General features: G+C 39.4%; 1 protein-coding gene across 1 annotated transcript; it reads right to left on the reverse strand.

The window, feature by feature from the left end:
* Positions 1-1200: 1200 nt before the first annotated feature.
* LOC309844586 (olfactory receptor-like protein OLF3) lies at positions 1201-6964 on the reverse strand (the record flags this gene model as incomplete). Its single annotated transcript, XM_082691663.1, has 2 exons — positions 6787-6964; positions 1201-2177 (listed from the first exon to the last, which is right to left on the reverse strand). The coding sequence occupies exon 2, from the start codon at positions 2152-2154 to the stop codon at positions 1201-1203; it is 954 nt and encodes a 317-aa protein (XP_082547789.1). The 5' UTR covers positions 2155-2177; positions 6787-6964.
* Positions 6965-19099: the final 12135 nt, after the last annotated feature.

Raw genomic sequence — 19099 nt, forward strand, 5'->3', positions numbered from 1 at the left:
CGCATCGGGCTCTCTGCTCGGCGGGGAGCCTGCTTCCTCCTCTCTCTCTCTGCCTGTCTCTCTGCCTCCTTGTGATTTCTGTCAAATAAATTAATTAAATCTTTAAAAAAAAAAAAAAAAGAAAGAGCCACGATGCCCTTCAACAGACGAATGGATAAAGAAGATATGGTCCTTATATACAATGGAAGATTACTCAGCCATCAGAAAGGATGAATACCCAACTTTTTTATCAACATGGACAGGACTGGAGGAGATTATGCTGAGTGAAATAAGTCAAGCAGAGAAAGTCAATTATCATATGGTTTCACTTACTTGGGAAGCATAAGGAATAACATGGAGGACATAAGGAGAAAGAAAGGAAAAGCAAATTGGGGGAAATCTGAGGGCAAGATGAACCCATAAGAGACTGTGGACTCTGAGAAACAAACTGAGGGTTTTGGAAGGGAGGTGGTAGGGAACGGATTAGCCTGGTGGTGGGTATTAAGGAGGGCATATATTGCATGGAGCACTGGGTGTGGTGCATAAACAATGAATCTTGGAACACTGAAAAAATAAAATTAAAAAAATAATAAAATGTGAAAATGCTTTTCCCCCCAGTGGAAACATGGTAGCTTCATAGAAAATTTGGATGAGTAGGGACGCCTGAGTGGCTCATTCAGTTAAGCATCTGCCTTCAGCTCAGGTCATGATCCTGGGATCCTGGAATCAAGGCCCACATTGGGCTTCCTGCCCAGCAGGGAACTCGCTTCTCTTTCTGCCTGCTGCTCCCCCTGCTCATGCTCTTTCTCTCTCACTCTCTGAAAAATAAGTAGATATCTTAAACAAATAAATAAATAAATTTGGGTAAGTAAGAACCAGTGGTCCAAAGTAAGATCCATGAGTAGGTCCATAATTACAAACAATGTGTAACAAATCAAAACAGCAAACAGTACTCTCAGGCCATGTGAATGGAGATTGAGTAGGGGTGGGAAGACCAATTACAGCTGTGCTGAACTCCACTGAACATGCTGCTTTGACATAAAAATATACCCACACCCCATACCCCAACCCAACCTCCAGCCTCCTACCCAGCATCACCAGTACATGTACCGTCATCTCCTTCCTGGTTGCCAAGGCAATGCAGATGATGACTGCCATATGTGAGCCAAGTGGAAGAAAACACAGACAAAGCTCCTTTCTCTAAGTGATGCTCAGGATTCATCAAGTTGCCAGTTTTGATGTTAACACAGATAATTGCCCCAGTAGCTTCTGCCAGGCCCCCTTCACCTCCTTATTCCTTACACTATAAATCATGGGGTTCAGCATGGGCATTAAAATGGCATAAAAGACAGAAATTAACTTCTCCTGAAGGACAGAGGGGCTGGAGTGAGGCTGGATGTAAGTGAAGATGGTCATGCCATAGCACAGGACAACCATTGTGAGGTGAGAGGCACAGGTGTGGAAGGCTTTCTTTCTTCCCTCTGTGGACTGGATCTTTAAGATGGTGGAGATGATCTGGACGTAGGACAGGAGAACCAGGCAGAAAGGTGTCATCAGCAGAACAATGCTAGAAACCATGATTGCGATCTCGTTGGAGGAGGTGTCCACACAAGCCAGTCTGACCACAGCTAGGATTTCACATGATATGTGATCAATATACTTGTTTGTGCACATGGGCAGCTGAAAGGTGATTACAGTCTGCATGAGAGAGTTGACAGAACCACTGACCCAGGATGTGATGGCCAACCTAATACAGAGGCCTCCATGCATGATGACCGAGTATCTCAGGGGGTTACACACGGCCACATAGCAGTCATAGGCCATCACTGCCAGTAGAACAAACTCAATCCCACCCAAGCTCAGGGAGAAAAATAACTGGGCTGCACAGCTCACAAATGGGATTGCTTTATGTGCTGCAAGGAAATGCGCCAGCATCTGAGGAACGATGCTTGTGGCATAGGAGACATCAACGAGGGAGAGGTTGGTGAGAAAGAAGTACATGGGAGTGTGGAGTCGGCTGTCCAGTCTGATGAGAAGAATGATGAGGAAGTTCCCCAGCACTGTCACCGTGTATGTGATCAAGAAGAGGACGAAGAGGGACACCCGTGTGTCCCAGTCACTGGACAGGCCGAGGAGAATAAACTCTCTCACCCATGTCTGGTTGTCTGTTTCCATTAACAAATGTGAAGATTAGTAGTCTGCAGAGAGTCAGAGAGAAGAGAATCTCTTGAATTAAAGAACGATAAGAATAACTTCTTAAGAGAATGAACATCTTAATGATCTGCCATAGCTAGATATTTTTGATCATATGGGCCAAGATGATAGGCTTGATCCTAACACCCATTGTGTAAACATGGGCCAAAGTTCAAGGACAACCCTACCCATATTTATTGCACAAAACATGATGAAATGTATACATAAATTAGAAAAGAAATAAATAAGGCTGGTGTCTCATGGAAAAATCTGGAATTAAAGGACCTGTATATGAATCTTATTTTAATGACTTAACAGAGACGAGATTGAATTAGATATTTAAACTTCTACGTACAAAACGGGCAAGATTGTGTAACTCACAGGCATGTTTAAGTTCAAATGTAGAAACTATGAGGAAAGTACTTCATAAACTCTTCTGACAGTAGCACTCCATTTATGAGCATGAGTTATAGCAGGAGCCCCACTCTGGCAGAGACAGAGTAACCCTTTCTGGGTTCTCCTCTCATATCCTGTCCACAATTTCAGACATAAAAAAAGGAAGCAAAACCTTTAGTAGATTTGAAATCTGGAAGGTGGGAAAATAAGGGTCTTTTGAGAATTTGGTGTCTTTGGTCTTTGGAAGGAGAGAGAGAAGAATGGTCATTTCATCTTGTTCATTTTGCTACCCTTTTCTTCCCACTCATTCTGACTTGCTTTGTATTTTTCTACAACTCCAGCCCTTGTGGATGGTCTCAGTAAAAAGGGCAGTATGTAAATGACTGCTTTGGCTTTCTAGTATAAAAAGAGGAAGAGAAAACAAATCTGTTAACTTTTGTTGACTATTTAGCAGATCTGCAAAGGAAGTAGACATTTGTTTTTGATTAATTTGGCAAATATCTCTAAGTGTCATCTTTGCCAGACGCTGGGATTTCAAGGGCCATATTACACTTTCCTGTTCTCCTAATGCTCAAGAGGAAGAAAAAGACACAGAACAGATTGTCTTCCCATCACTGTCCCCCTGTTGCCTGTGCAAGCTGCCTGGACAACAGGCCAGCCTATGAGTCACTCTGCTCCTCTCGCCCACCCAGCACATCTCTTTATTACAGCCTTTGTCTCATGACAAATGAGAGACAGTGTCACACCCCAGAGAAAGCAGGACCTTTAGAGCCTGGAAATTCTTGCTTTAAATCTCTTCTCTCCTGCTTACTGAAAGATAGAGCAAGCTACTTTGCCTCTTTCAGCTTTATATTTTTTAATTTGTAGAATGTGAGAAAATATGGCCAACTGAAAGCGTCATTGGTGAACTCAAATGTCTGGCAAATCTACAGTTAGTAGTAGTACAGTTAGTTGCCATTAGTGACTGAATAGGCTGGTCTCCATCATTTAGTGAAGATAGCTGGTTGACCTTTCATTTCACATTGATCACAAGTGGGATCTTAAACCTTTGTTCATTCCCCTTTCTACCATCCTGGGTTTCTCTTGCTCCTGGTTGATTCTTTTTCCCTCATTATAGAAACTCAATCCTTGCTACATAATTACCATCCCGATTCTCTCTTTCTTTCACACCCAGAGTTCTTACATGACTGGTATCCACTAGCAGGGTTTATTTCCTCACAACATTCATCCTTCAGGCCATGGAAATCTGGTTTCCATTTTCACTAGTCCATGAACGCTGCATTCTTCAAGGGCACTCATGGCTGTGTAATCATCAAATTCAGATATCTTATTCTACTTTATTTCTTTATTGTTTAAACAACTGAACTATTTGTTCCTTCAAATTCTCCACTCTGTGATGCTCTTCTGTCCTGATTTTCTTCCAAACTAATGGTTTTGTCTGTAGTCTTTGATAATTATTTTGAACTCTGTTCCTATATTACTGTGAGGATTTTCTAAGGTTCTGTGCACAGGGCTTATACTCTTTTCCTATAGCTTCTGCTTGGAGGACTTGTATCTAATACTGGATCTTCCATATCAAGCCCACAATGACCTCCTAGACATCTCTGCAAAGTCCAGATGCATAATGAATGATTCCTAAATATCCCACCATTCATTCAACTCGTATGTCCACAAACTGTATGCCCTCCAGATTCCTTTGTCTCTAGCAAAAGACTAAAATTCCTCCTCTCTCCCACGAAATCATGTTTAATTTTTCCTTCTTCCTTACATTCCACAGAATAAATTCCCTTCTTTCATTGTTTAATTACAATTCTCCCATCTCTCCCTTCTACTTCATTCACACTGCTAATATACCACCACTGTCTTAACTCCCTCCATCTGGTCAGTGCAATTACTTGCTTTTGAATCTCGCTAATCCACACATTGTCCACTGTTGCTAATACTTAGATATCCTTCATGGATACATGAGCTAATTACTTTTAACCCATCAAACGTATATATATTTCTAAAAAGTCATTTGCCTTGAAACAAGATGGGATTGGGAGGGAGACAAACCATAAGTGACTCTTAATCTCACAAAACAAACTGAGGGTTGCTGGGGGGAGGGGGGCTGGAAGAAGGTGGATGGGGTTATGGACGTTGGGGAGGGTATGTGCTATGGTGAGTGCTGTGAAGTGTGTAAACCTGGAGATTCACAGACCTGTACCCCTGGGGGAAAACACATTATATGTTCGTAAAAATTTTTAAAAAATAAATTATTAAGAAAAAAAAAGTCATTTGCCTTGGATTTAAAATCTTTAAATTTTGGTTAATTGATATCCAAATATGTCTGTTTTCTACATGATACAGTCCATTCAAATACCTGGTAGATTAAGAAAATAGAAATAACATCTGTGTTTATTTTTTTGGTGTGGAAATCATCTTTTTTGTGAATTTTACGGGTGTAATTATTCTAAATGGGATTTTTTAAAACATAAATTACCTGACCATTTTAAAATATAAATTACCTATACTTAAAATATAAAATATAAATTATATATGGAACCTTTAAAATAGGTCACATAACAGTAGAAAACTGAGACCCTTAAAAATGGAGGAGGGATCAGAAATGACACTGAAGGGGCGCCTGGGTGGCTCAGTGGGTTAAGCCACTGCCTTCGGCTCAGGTCATGATCTCAGGGTCCTGGGATTGAGTCCCACATCGGGCTCTCTGCTCAGCAGGGAGCCTGCTTCCTCCTCTATCTCTCTCTGCCTGCCTCTCTGCCTACTTGTGATCTCTCTCTGTCAAATAAATAAATAAAATCTTTAAAAAAAAAAATGAAATGACACTGAAATTATAGGGAAAATCAGGTCTTAGGCATGGATGAAGACATCAACTCTTCATTGTTAAAACAGAACATTTGGCCCCAGTTAAAGTACCTCCATGTGCCTTCTCTCATTATCCAGTTATTAATGCAAACAGCAAATAGATCCAAAATTCTTTTTCTCTACAACAGAGATATACAAACAAAAAACAAATGTTCAGATTCCTAATAAAACACATTTTATCTAACTTAGTGCAACTAATTAGAAAGCTCCACTTTAATCAGTTATGGGTTTTTTTTTTATTTAAATAAAGAAAATTCATCCATTTCCCTGAAACTGACATGAACTTGGATGTTGGGGAGCTAAACAGTCTTGTCTGGGACAAGTGAAAGTTCCAAATACAGAAGCAGAACACATGAAGGCAGGTCCCACAACCTACAGATAGTTCTCTCACACTGCTCAAAATAACTCGGAGCCATACCTTCAACAAGTTGACCTGTCCATGGAAATGGCACTTTCATTTAAGGAGAGATTTCTCTGACTCTTGACTGAAGTGTTGGTGAGGTAGACACTGAGAGCATCCATCCAGAGTAGGAATGCTTGCATCATCCTCATGTATGAAAAGAGAGAACCTATGGGTGGCTGGCGTGGCTGGTATCTCAAAGAGGGGTTTGACATCCTGAAAGAAAAAAAAAATGTATTCTCTTTGTGGTCTTGTTAACTTCTTCTATCCAGATTTGGTAACCAGACTTTTCACTTAATCCGAGACTAATTACCAAGACCAAGTTTCTCAAACATGTATGAACCTGACATTCACTTTTGGTGACATTGTTTTATTATGGTATCATGTAAATTCTCGTCTTCTTTATACTGCTTATTCCCTGTGGCTAAGATGAGGGTTTTCATGGCAATATAGTTGCCTCTGTCTGGCAAGTCTCCACAGTGCAATCTTGCAGCCAGCTCTAGAAAAAACCAACCCTGGAATGAGTTAGGACACCTGAATCTTCATTGTTAAAACTGAATCCAGTTCAGTGTCAAAGATTTTTGAGTAAGTCCTTAATTGCCTTACATCTTCATTTATCTTTTTTTTTTTTTAAGAAAATCACAATATTGTGAGAGCCACTATTCAGAAAGACCTGAGATAGGAGGAGTTAAAGCAATAGATAATGTATCTTTTCTTGCCTGAAAATGTTATATTCTAATATTGCCACCACCTGCTAGTCAATATCAATATCTAACAAAAGATATAATCATACTTGTGGTCTTCTTCCCTCTTTCTTTCTCTCTCTACATCAGTACTAAGCTTTAGAATTAAGAATCCTGTTGTAAAATTATACCCAAGCTTCATGCTCCTGCAAAATTCACAGTCATTTAACCACATTTGCTATAATACTTAAGATGAGAAGACCTCACCAGTCATATTTTGTGCCTCCTATTCAAGTCCCTAACAAGTCACATCATCTCTGTCTCTGTCCCTGCCACGGCCACATTCCCACAGGCTGTGGATGCCATTCAGATGTTCATCAGTGCTCACAGAGAAGATGTGCCTGCTTTCCTCTAGGTTCAAACTGGTCTCAAGAGCTCTCCCTCCAACACAGGGTTGGACACATAGAAGAGATACCCCAAATTCCTTGGGTCCCCAGGGTGCTTCAGTCACCTGGGACTAGTTGCCATTGCTAGGGACACTACTAAGAGGACGCTGACAAGAGCTCGGAAACAGCTCACACACAGACCTAATGAGCTTTGGCAGCAGCTGTATTTGCAGGGGAGGGCTGACACATCCCCCCAGGAGCCTTCTGTGTGACAGTGTTAATTGCTGCCACCACTCCCAATGCACAGGACAGGGTCTCCACCCTGCCCTTCTCCCTGTGGAAGGCTCTTCTCCATCCCTCTGCCTCTCACATCTTCATTATAGCCTTAGGTCATTCCAAACAGTCAGAGAAGCTAGCCTTCTGAGGTTGGAGGATGTCTTCCTAGAGCCCAAACCTGATGTTAGCCTTCAAGGCCCCAATCCAGGGAGCAGTGACCGAGGCTGCATCTAAGTCTGCTGGAAACACCAATTCTCCGCTTTTGGCTCCAGATGCCCTTACTTCTCCTTCTGGAAACAGAAGAGATGTGCTTCCCTCCCTTGATGTACACACCATGTCCAGTAGGCTTCTGTGATCATTGCAAGTCTGATGGACATCCTAGCACATTCCTCATGATACTATTTAAGCTCCAAAAATAACAGCATCACATAGATAGATTTAAAAATCTAAATGTATAGAAAGTTGATAAAGGAAGTATTAGTAACTACTGAAAAAAAAATGGAAAAGAATTAAGATCATCCAAGATCCATAAAACAGAAGAGTGAAACTTCTACCCCTCTTCAAACGTTTTTTTTAGGTTTCTAAACATAAAATTGACAAAATTGCAAAATATTAAAAGTCCACAACATGATGTCATTTATGTATACATTGTGCAGGGATTAAAAGTTTATTTTTAATTAAACATTGTACTTAAGATCATTATGGATATACATGCTGTTTTAAGAAATACTATACAAGTATCCTTGTGCCTTTTCCCAGTTTCCCCATGGTAAGTAACATCCTGCAAAGCTACACTGCCATGTCAAAAGATAATATGATATATAAAAGCATATAACTATATACATATTAAATTTTAATGATATGCCAATGTGGTATTATAATGTCACAAGATATTAGCATCAGTATAATAAAGGATACTCCATCACCACAAAAATCCCTCATGTTGTCCTTTTATAACCACACCACTTCCGTGAAGCCCCTACCCTCTCCTCGACATCTGATAACCACTATCTGTTCTCTATATCTAGAATTTTGACAGCTCAAGAATTATATATAAATGGAATCATCTAGTATATTTCTTCTAGAACTGGCATTTTCAGTCAACATAATTCTCTGGAGTTTCATCCAAGTTGTATCTATCAATTGTTTATTATTTTTTATTGTTGATGAATATTTTATGATGTGTATGCACCAACTTTTACTTAATTGCCCACATTATGAAGTTGAACCAGATTGTTTCTGGATGGTGTTTTATAAATAAAGTATTTGTAAACACTAATATTTAAGTTTTTGTGTGAGTATAAATGTTCATTTTATTAGGATAAATGGCCAGCAGTGCTGTGGCTGCCCATAAGAGGGTACAAATCAAACTAACATATATACAAATGGAATCCCAGAAGGAGAACAGAAATAAAAGAATAAAGAATAAATATCTAAAAATATAGTGATGGGAGATTTTCCATAAATCATTAAGTACATCAAACCACAGATATAAGAAATTCAGAGAACACTAAGGAGGATAACTACAAAAACAAGCAAACAAATTTAAAAAAAAACTAGAGATATCATATTCCAACTGCTTTAAAGAAAAAAGATGAAAATCTTGGAAGTAACAAGAAAAACAGGTATGTTATATGCAAAAGAATAAAAACATGAATTAAAAGACTTCTCTTTAAAAATATGCAGGCTTGAGGTGCCTGGGTGGCTCAGTGGGTTAAATCCTCTGCCTTCGGCTCAGGTCATGATCCCAGGTTGCTGGGATCAAGTCCCGCATTGGGCTCTCTGTTGAGCAGGGAGCCTGCTTCCCCTTCTCTCTCTCTCTTTCTGCCTGTCTCTCTGCCTACTTGTGATCTCTGTCTGTAAAGTAAATAAATAAAATCTTAAAAAAATGCAGGCTTGGGGCACCTGGCTGACTCAGTTGCTGGACTTTGTGACTCTTGATCTCAGGGTTGTAAGTTTGAGCCCTACACTGGGTGTAGAGATTACTTAAAATAAAATCTTAAAAAGTATAAGTTAAAAAATGAAACTATGCAGGCTGGAAGGCAGTGGAGTGATGATTAGAAAGTGCTGATAAGAAAGAAATAGTTGTCAACTCAAATTTCTATACCCAGAGAAAATATCTTCTGAAGATGAAGGAGAAACAGGAGTTCATCAGACAAACCAGAATAGAGTGTACTTCCAGAAAATCCACACTACAAAAAATGTTCATGGAGGTTTCTCAGACAAAGGGTACTTGATACCAGACAGAATTTGGAAAGATTTCACAGAAAGATGTGAAAAGTGCTAGAAATGGTAAAATTGAAGATAAACATAATACTCATTTTTTAAGGATTTAACAGACAACAAGATAACAGCGTAAAGTAGAGGCTGCTTGGTGTCAGCTCACAAGCAGGACCAGGAGCTGCACATGACCTTCAGCTTCAACAGACCAGACACAGAATGTGATCCAGACTGGAAATTCAGTTTGCTTCTAATTTCATTTTCTTTTAATTAGGTTTGCTCCTGATGTAGCAAATATATAGTACAAAGAATATTTTTTAAAAAACCAGGATATAAGGGGTACCTGGGTGGCTCAGTCATCCAGCTCTTAGTTTCAGCTCAGGTCATAATCTCATGGGTTGTGAGATGGAGCCCTACATTCCTTAGCAAGGAACCTGCTTGAGATTTTCTCCCTCTCCCTTTCCCTTTTCCTCTGAACCACCCCCTCCATTCACTCTCTCTAAATAAAATATATATACATATATATGTATATATGTATATCATATACATGTATATATGCATATTTTAAAAATATATATTTTAAAAATCAGGATGCAAGTGAAAGAAAGGTAGTCATGAGAACATTTAGTGAATAATTGATACTTGGGATTTTTTTTAATTTTATTAAGTATAATGATAGTATTTTGGTTATAAATTTAAGAAGTTTTTATCTTTTAGAAGTTCAAGTAAGATATCACTTCAGAATGATTGAAGCAAGGGGAAATGGTGAGGTTCTATATAAAACAAGATTGGCTGTGATTTGATCATTTTGAGGTTGAGTGTGTTTAAGGGGACTATACACACATATATACTATGTGTGCCTTGAAAGAAGACTGCAGTAGATGTGTGAAGAAATTTATAGTTTATAATGTATACTTTGGTACTATTGGAAAAGTTTTGCCAGGCACAAGTAATTTTAAAAAACGTAATAAAGTAATAAAAATCAATTTTTAAAATCTTGGCTTTATGCCCTACTAGCAGTGTGGTCTTAAGGATGTTTCTTAACCTCTCTGGCTCTGGTGACTCTTATTTGAAATAGGCCTAATAAAAGTATCTTCCCCCAGGGATAACACTGAGCACCAAATTAGTTAACATGTGAAAGTGGTTCCTGCCTTTACTTGTGTTGTTGAGAAAAAGAAATAAGGAAATAGTCTAATGCTTGAGGATTCACAAGTCTTACCACATAAACACATTACTCAGGTAGAGTAAATTGCTGAAAAGTTGGGACGTCTTCCACTGGGAAACAATAACTTGTAGGTTGCTTTGTTATATATACTCTAACCTAGTGGTTCTCCACTGGGGGGGGGGGGCAATTATATCCACTGGGGGACACTTGGTTCTAGTGGATAGAGGCCAGGGGTGCTACCAAAGACCCCACAATGGACAGGACAGTCCCCTACAACAAAGTATATGGCTCAAAACATCAATAGCAACAAGGTTGAGAAACTGTTCTAATCTGTGACCAGCATATGGAACTGTTTCTTTCAGAGCCAGAAGAACACTCAGATCTAGGTTCTGAAAGGTAAATCAGAGAGTAGCATTTTTTATAGTTAGATCTGTCATGTCAAAAATCACTTAAATGCATCCCTTTTAAGATTAAAAATCTACCAAAATCCTTTATTTGCTTTTGTATGCATAGAGAAAATAGATAAATCGAGTTTTTTTGACTAAAAGACATGTGTTCACAGATGTTCTAAGATTCCACACATGCATTTAAGTACCTCTACCCTGGTGACTAAATACCCTAAAGCCCTGTGGAGATTAAATGTTATGGTCCAGCAGAGAAACAGGACAACCTTTCATACCCAGATGTCCCCAAAGGGCTTTTGTTTTACAGACAAACTTTAAGGATGCCTTTATGGTTATTAAATACTAAATCAGATTTTTATTCTCAAATATTTCTCAGTGCCCAACTTTAAAAACAAGTTTCCCCTTCATGGCTCTAGTGCAGCATTTCCTTTTATGTCGCCCTTCGTCAACAGCCCTTTCCTCTCTACTGTGTGTCCAGATTGTCCTTCGTGAGCATCTACTAATCAGGAATGCCTGTGGTCTCCAGGGGGCCCACTAGGATTTAATGTATTGGCACTGGCTGAGAAAATGTTGCCCTGAAAAATATACAGTCAATGCAATGGAAAAGAGAAAAACAGAAATTTAACCAGTAGACTCTGAGGATCATGATATGTTTCCACATACTTAATGCCCACTCTCAACATTTCTGCTTTCTCAAAAGGAAGACTAGATGACCCTTTGGGTGAAGAAGGTCAACAAGTTCTGCAGCTGGGGGAAGGTGAGGGATCATGGGATGGAAAGTGGACAGAAGTCATACTGTAATTATATTCCAGTCATAAAATGGAGTGCAGTGTTTTCAGCTATTCTCCTCCTGGCTGTTGCTAATTTTCTTCTTTCACCTCCTTTCCTGTTCACATTAGTATACGGGTAGCAGACTGCCCATGCAGGACTTTGACAACCTAGAGGAAGAGTGGAGTAAACATGGGAGGAAGGTGATATGTTCATTTGGACAGCTGAAGCTGTGAAATGTAAGCAATTAACCTCTCATGATATTTTTTCAACCAGTGTCTGAACCTTCCTTCTGTGTTTGGGGTATCCTACCCCCAAAAGAGGCTAACATGTTTTCAGCATTCCTGGCAGCAAGAGCACAGAGTGTGACCCAGGCTTTGTCACTTGGGGGTGTTTATGCTGGATTTGGGACAAGGAACCAACAATCCAAAAAGGGAGGAACTTCCCAGAGTTAAACACTGTGAGGCTGGCACTGGAGGCAAAGCAAATATCATTTCTAGAATCAGCAGTGGTACTGGTGCACTAGGGGTATCTGCAGCACACACTACACTCTCAGACCCAAAAAAGGCTGGTGGTGTCTGCCAGGGACTACTTCCGCAGAAGGATTTTTGACCATTTTTCATAATGTTGGTCAATTCCATGCCTGATTTCAGAGAATCTGTGAGCTATTTAGTCCCCTTTAATAACTGTGTTTTCTGCTTACATTAGCCAAACTTTTCCTCTACTGCTTGTAACTATGATCATTGGATGAAGATATATGAAAATTTGGCAAATAATAGGAATAGTACAATGAGTGGGCTTTTTCCTTCTTTCCATTTTTCTGTTTCACTATCATAACAGGAGAAGGAGAAAAAAAGGGTTTCCTTTTGTGTTTGCTTATCTGCTTTTTCCTTTAAAAGCTTGGCTCAGCCTATAACCACAGGGAGGAGGCCTTCAAAGAAAGGTGATGAAGATTAACTCTTGAAGCTTCAAGGCACCAACCTCAACTCACTCACCTGCCATGACCTGTTTTGCACCAAGATGAGAGCTTTGCCCTATAAAAGGATGACTCACCACAGAGAATCAGGAAAAGCACTTCAAGCTGTCTGTCAGCAATTGCCTCTCTGGACAGCTTTCAAAGCCAGCCTTCTGTCCCTGGCAGGGTCAATTTTTCTAGCTTAAGCATGTAGAGCTAATTGAAAAGATATATTTGTTTGCTTTTCTAGCTACCTTTATTTTCTGGGAAAGTCTTCAGTATTTCCCTCCCTCTCAATCCTCTCAATCTTTTTGTCTTACTCACCTGAAACCCAGAAGGTAGCTTGTTAGGTCTGTAGAGGCATGTCACTCCTCAAATCATGAAAGCACCTTGACTAGTTCTTTCCAGTTGTAAAGACCTTTGGGATTTCTATTTCCTTTTTGAAGAAATGAGATGTAATTCCCTTCCCTTTGTCAAATGGATTTTTCTGACTATCCCTGGTTTAAAGTTTCTTGGCATTTAAGAGTACTTCTCAAAAACCTTTGGAATTAATAACCAACAACTTCTGCAAATTCTTTACCATAGTTCTTCTATAAGAGATGTGTCTAAAAGTTTGGATCCCTCCCAAAACAAAACATTTTAGTGTAATATTCAAATACTATTTTTAAATTAGCAGATGCAGTTTTAGCTCCCCAAATTTTCTAAGAACAGAAACTCATGAAAGTGTATCTATAAACCTTAAGTAACTAATCTAGCACAATTACAGTCAGCAAAATAGCCATAATATGCAAACTGAACATTCACATGATAGGCAGCAGGGAAGTTTTTCTGGAAAAAATGGACTTAATCGCTAATATATAAAATATAAACAGGAGTTAATGTGATGTGTGTGGAGAGGGTGTCCTGGGGAGTGGAGAAGTGAAAAAGAACTTGATGTCTGTGAAAGAGAATGGTCTCTCTACAGCTCTGGCTGTGGGAGGTATCACAGAGCTATGTGTTACCACAGGAGCCTAGATAGGTGAGTGCAATCAAAACATAAGATATAAAAAATTTTAGTCTCTCACAACCCAAAAGGACATGATTATATGTGCCTGGCTACAGTGTGGAGAAAGGATTGTTGGATACAGTAATAGATAGAGGGCCAACCAGGTTAGAGGTATGGTCATCCTTGGAGAGAACTGAAAGCAGGCTGGACTTGAACAAGGTAGTGTCCATGGAGAAAAGGAAATGAATTTGAAATCTGGGAGGTGAAATTCATGTGGCTTAATTATGCATTGCCTTGATTCTCATTAGCAAATTCTTGACTCTTATCTTGGATGGTTCTACCTCAGCCACCCTCATGACTTGACCTTATCTCCTTCACTTCCTCAGCACCTACTGTTTTCTGACCATGTTTGGCATTTTCTACCTCAGATCTTTGCCTGGGTTACTCTTTTGACCAGGACCTTCTTCTCCAAATACCCACATGGCTCATTCAACATCTCCTTTAAAGATCTGCCCAAATAATTGCATTCTCACTGAGACAACCAAGATTTCCCTTTCCTCCACACAACTGATCTTCCTCCTTTTCTTTTTTCTATAGACTGATCATCTTTGAACATCCTTTAAGTTAACATATCCTTTTCTTACTATTGTGTTTGTTAAATCTCTTCCCAGTAGAAAGTAAGCACAATGAGAAAAAAATTTTAGTCTCTTTCACTCACTGATCTATCACCAGCTCCTAAAACACATCTAGAATACATAAATTCACAATAAGTATTCAATGAAGGAATGAATAAATGAAGAAGGAATATATTAATTATCACCATTGTTTTGATGATGAGACCCACTAAATACCAAAGAAATCTTTGGTATCAGTCTCACCTGAACTTTCTTAGCATGTTTGTTTCCAGGTTGCTGACTGTTATACATGCCAAAGCCAGCTGTCTATATTTTCTGAACTAAAATGACATAAACTCAAATTCTATAGCATTTTCAAATGTGCTAAATCCTTTAATCCACAGCTTGAAGAACATGGTAATAAAAAGCATCCTATAAGGAGAATTAAGGTCAAAATGCAAGGCTGTCCATGAGTGAAGTCATCCAAACTCATTTTAAATGTACATTTGCTTGGGGACTACATTGCAAAAACTATATCACCTTGCTTTTCATGGCCAAAACCAAGACACACTTGAAAGACAACTTGTAGCCTCTGGAATCTAGAATATAAAAGTTGACCAAATGACTAATCATTTGCCTATAACTGATTACCTTGAACATTCTAACCTAATATGCTCAGTGGCTTAAGGATTAATATTAGTGCAGTATTTTCTATCACTGTATGTTACTTTTTAAAAATGAGATATGGAGGAGTCAAGATGAGGAGGAATAGCAGACTGAGATGACATCAGGTAGCAGGAGTACAGCTAGATAGATATCAAACCATTCCAAACACCTACAAACCAAACAGGAGACTGAATAGAAGAGTGGCAATTCTAGAAACAAAAACTGACCACTTTCTGAAAGGTAGGACATGCAGAGAAGTAATCTGAAGCGACAGGAAGATAGCCTGCAGGGGGAGGGGATGGCTCCCAGCAAGCGGTGGAGCAATGGAGCACAAAATTCAAACTTTTAAAAGTCTGCTCCACTGAGGGACATCACTCCAGAGGCTAATTGGGGTGGAGTCCTCACAGAGACAGTGTGGTATCAGGTACCGTGGGGTCACAGAATGAGCAGGGGTGTCTGAGTGTAGCAGAGCTCGCAGGTATTAGAGGGGAAGCCAACTACAGAGACGGAGCCAAGGAGTGAGCTCTCAGCTCAGGATTACCTTAAACTGTGTTCTGTGACACAATCAGTCCACTGCCCTTTGAGCAGGGACCCCACAAGTAGCAGACTAGGGAAAGCCACAGGAAGAACAGAGCAGCAGGAACTCTGCCGGGTTTGCAGATCCCAAATGGGGCTCTGTGCCAGATACAGAAATGCTTGGTCATGGCCAGGTGAGCTCGGAGTGCGGCTGGAGACCAGGGAGATGGGAGTGATTGAGTGCTCTTCTTGGAGGGCGCAAGCTCTCAGCTCCCAATCTCCTCCTGGCCAGAGATTGGGAGGCCAGTATCTTCATTCCCAACCTCCAGAACTCAATGGGAAGTGTTCAGGGAACAAAAGCTCCAGATGGTGAACTTAGCCCAGCCCCTGGCAAGAGCAGGGCAAAAAAAGACTAAATCCAACAGGAGAAGAGACATAATAAAGATCACGGCAGAAATCAATGAAATAGAAACCCAAAAACCGCAGTAGAACAAATCAACAAAACTAGGAGCTGGTTCTTTGAAAGGATTAATAAGAGTGATAAACCCCTGGCCAGACTTCTCAAAAAGGAAAGAGAAAGGACCCAAATAAATAAAATCATGAATGAAATAGGAGAGATCACAACCAACACCAAAGAAATACAATTATAAGAACATATTAGGAACAACTACATGCTAGCAAATTTGACAATCTGGAAGAAACAGACATTCCTAGAAATGTATAAACTTACCAAAACTGAACCAGGAAGAAATAGAAAACTGGAACAGATGCATAACCAGGAGATTGAAGTAGTCATCAAAAATATCCCAACAAACAAGAGCCCAGGGCAAGATGGCTTCCCAGGGGAACTCTACCAAGCATTTAAAGAAGAATTAATTCCTATTCTCCTGAAACTGTTCCAAAAAATAGAAATAGAAGGAAAATTTTCAAACTAGTTTTATGAGGCCAGCATTACCTTGATCCCAAAACCAGACAAAGACCCCATCAAAAAAGAATTACAGACCAATATCCTTGATGAACACAGATGTGAAAATTCTCACCAAAATACTAGCCAATAGGATCCAAAAGTACATTAAAAGGATTATTCACCATGACAAAGGATCCAAAAGTACATTAAAAGGATTATTCACCATTTTAGGATCCAAAAGTACATTAAAAGGATTATTCACCATGACAAAGATTTATTCCAGGGCTGCAAGGTTGGTTCAACATCCACAAATCAATCAATGTGATATAATACATTAATAAAAGAACAAGAACCATATAATACTCTCAATAGATGCTGGAAAGCATTTGACAAAGTACAGCATCCTTTCTTTATCAAAACTCTTCAAAGTAAAGGGATAGAGGATACATACCGCAATATCATCAAAGTCATCTTTGAAAAATCCATAGCGAATATCATTCTCATGGAGAAAAACTAAGAGCTTTTCTACTAAGGTCAGGAACACGGCAGGGATGTCTGTTATCACCACTGCTATTCAACATAGTACTAGAAGTCCTACCCTCAGCAATTAGACAACAAAAAGAAATGAAAGGCATCTGAATTGGCAAAGAAGAAGTCAAACTCTCACTCTTTGCAGATGATAGGATACTTTATGTGGAAAACCCAAGAGACTCCACTCCAAATCTGCTAGAACTTGTATAGGAATTCAGTAAAGTGTCAGGATATAAAATCAATGCACAGAAATCAGTTGCCTTTCTTTACACCAACAACAAGACAGAAGAAAGAGAAATTAAGGAGCTGATCCCATTTACAATTGCATCCAAAACCATAAGATACCTAGGAATAAACCTAACAAAAGAGGCAAAGAATCTATACTCAGAAAACTATGAAGTACGCATGAAAGAAATTGAGGAGGACACAAAGAAATGGAAAAATGTTCCATGCTCGTGGATTGGAAGAACAAATATTGTGAAAATGTCTATGCTACGTAAGGCAATCTACATATTTAATGCAATCCCTATCAAAATACCATCCATTTTTCTCAAAGAAATGGAACAAATAATCCTAAAATTTATATGGAACCAGAAAAGACCCTAAATAGCCAGAGGAATATTGAAAAAGGATGCCAAAGTTGCTGGCATCACAATTCAGACTTCAAGCTCTATTACAAAGCTGTCATCACCAAGACAGTATGATACTGGCATAAAAACAGATGCCTAGATCAATGGAACAGAATAGAAAGCCCAAAAATAGATCTTCAACTCTACGGTCAACTAATCTTGGACAAAGCAAGAAAGAATGTCCAGTGGAAGAAAGACACTCTCTAAAACAAATGGTGCTGGGAAAGTTGGTCAACCCCTTGCAGAAGAATAAAACTGAACCATTTCCTTACACCACACACGAAAATAGACTCCAAGTGGATGAAAGACCTCAATGTGAGAGGAATCCATCAAAATCCTTGAGGAGAACACAGGCAGCAACCTCTTTGACCTCAGCTGCAGCAACTTCTTCCTAGAAACATCGCCAAAGGCAAGGGAAGCAAGGGCAAAAATGAACTACTGTTACTTCCTCAAGATCCAAAACTTCTACACAGCAAAGGAAACAGTCTACAAAACCAAAAGACAATTGATAGAATGGGAGAGAATATTTGCAAACGATATTTCAGATAAAGAGCTAGTATCCAAAATCTATAGAGATTATCAAACTCAACACCCAAAGAACAAATAATCCAATCAAGAAATGGGCAGGGGACATGGACAGACATTTCTGCAAAGAAGACATCCAGATCTCCAATAGACACATGAAAAGGTGCTCCATATCACTCGGCATCAGGGAAATAGAAATCAAAACCACAATGAGATACCACCTCACACCAGTCAGAATGCCCAAAATTAACCAGTTAGGTAATGACAGATGCTGGCAAGGATGTGGAGACAGCAGCAATGGCTACAATAGCCAAACTATGGAAAGGACCTAGATGTCCATCAACAGATGAATGGATAAAGAAGAAGTGGTACACACACACACACACACACACACACACACACACACACACACACCAGAATACTATGCAGCCATCAAAAGAAATGAAATCTTGCCATTTGAGACGACATGGATAGAACTAGAGGGTATTATGCTGAGCAAAATAAGTCAATCAGAAAAAGACAATTATATGATCTCCCTGATATGAGGAATTTGAGAGGCAATATTGTAGGCTTGGAGGTATGGAAGGAAAAAATGAAACAAGATGGGATCGGGAGGGAGACAAACCATAAGAGACTCTTAATCTCACAAAACAAACTTGAGGGTTGCCGGGAGAAGGGGGATAGGGAGAGGGTGGTTGGGTTAAGGACATTAGGGAGGGTATGTGCTATGGTGAGTGCTGTGAAGTGTGTAAGCCTGACGATTCACAGACCTGTACCCCTGGGGCTAATAATACATTATATGTTAGCTAAATAAATAAATATGAGGTATGACTTTTATAGAATAAAATGTATAGATCTGAATGTTCAGTGCTGTGAGTCTTGACATATATACCCACATAAGCTGCACCCAAATAAGATATAAAACATTTCTAGAAACACATTTTACACCTCTTGCTCCTTTGTAGTCTATATACTCCCTCAGGGGCAACCTCTTTCTGGTCTTTATCACAACAGATACTAGGCTTCCTGTTCT

This window comes from Mustela nivalis (assembly GCF_964662115.1).
Source record: "Mustela nivalis genome assembly, chromosome: 12".
NCBI lineage: Eukaryota > Metazoa > Chordata > Mammalia > Carnivora > Mustelidae > Mustela > Mustela nivalis.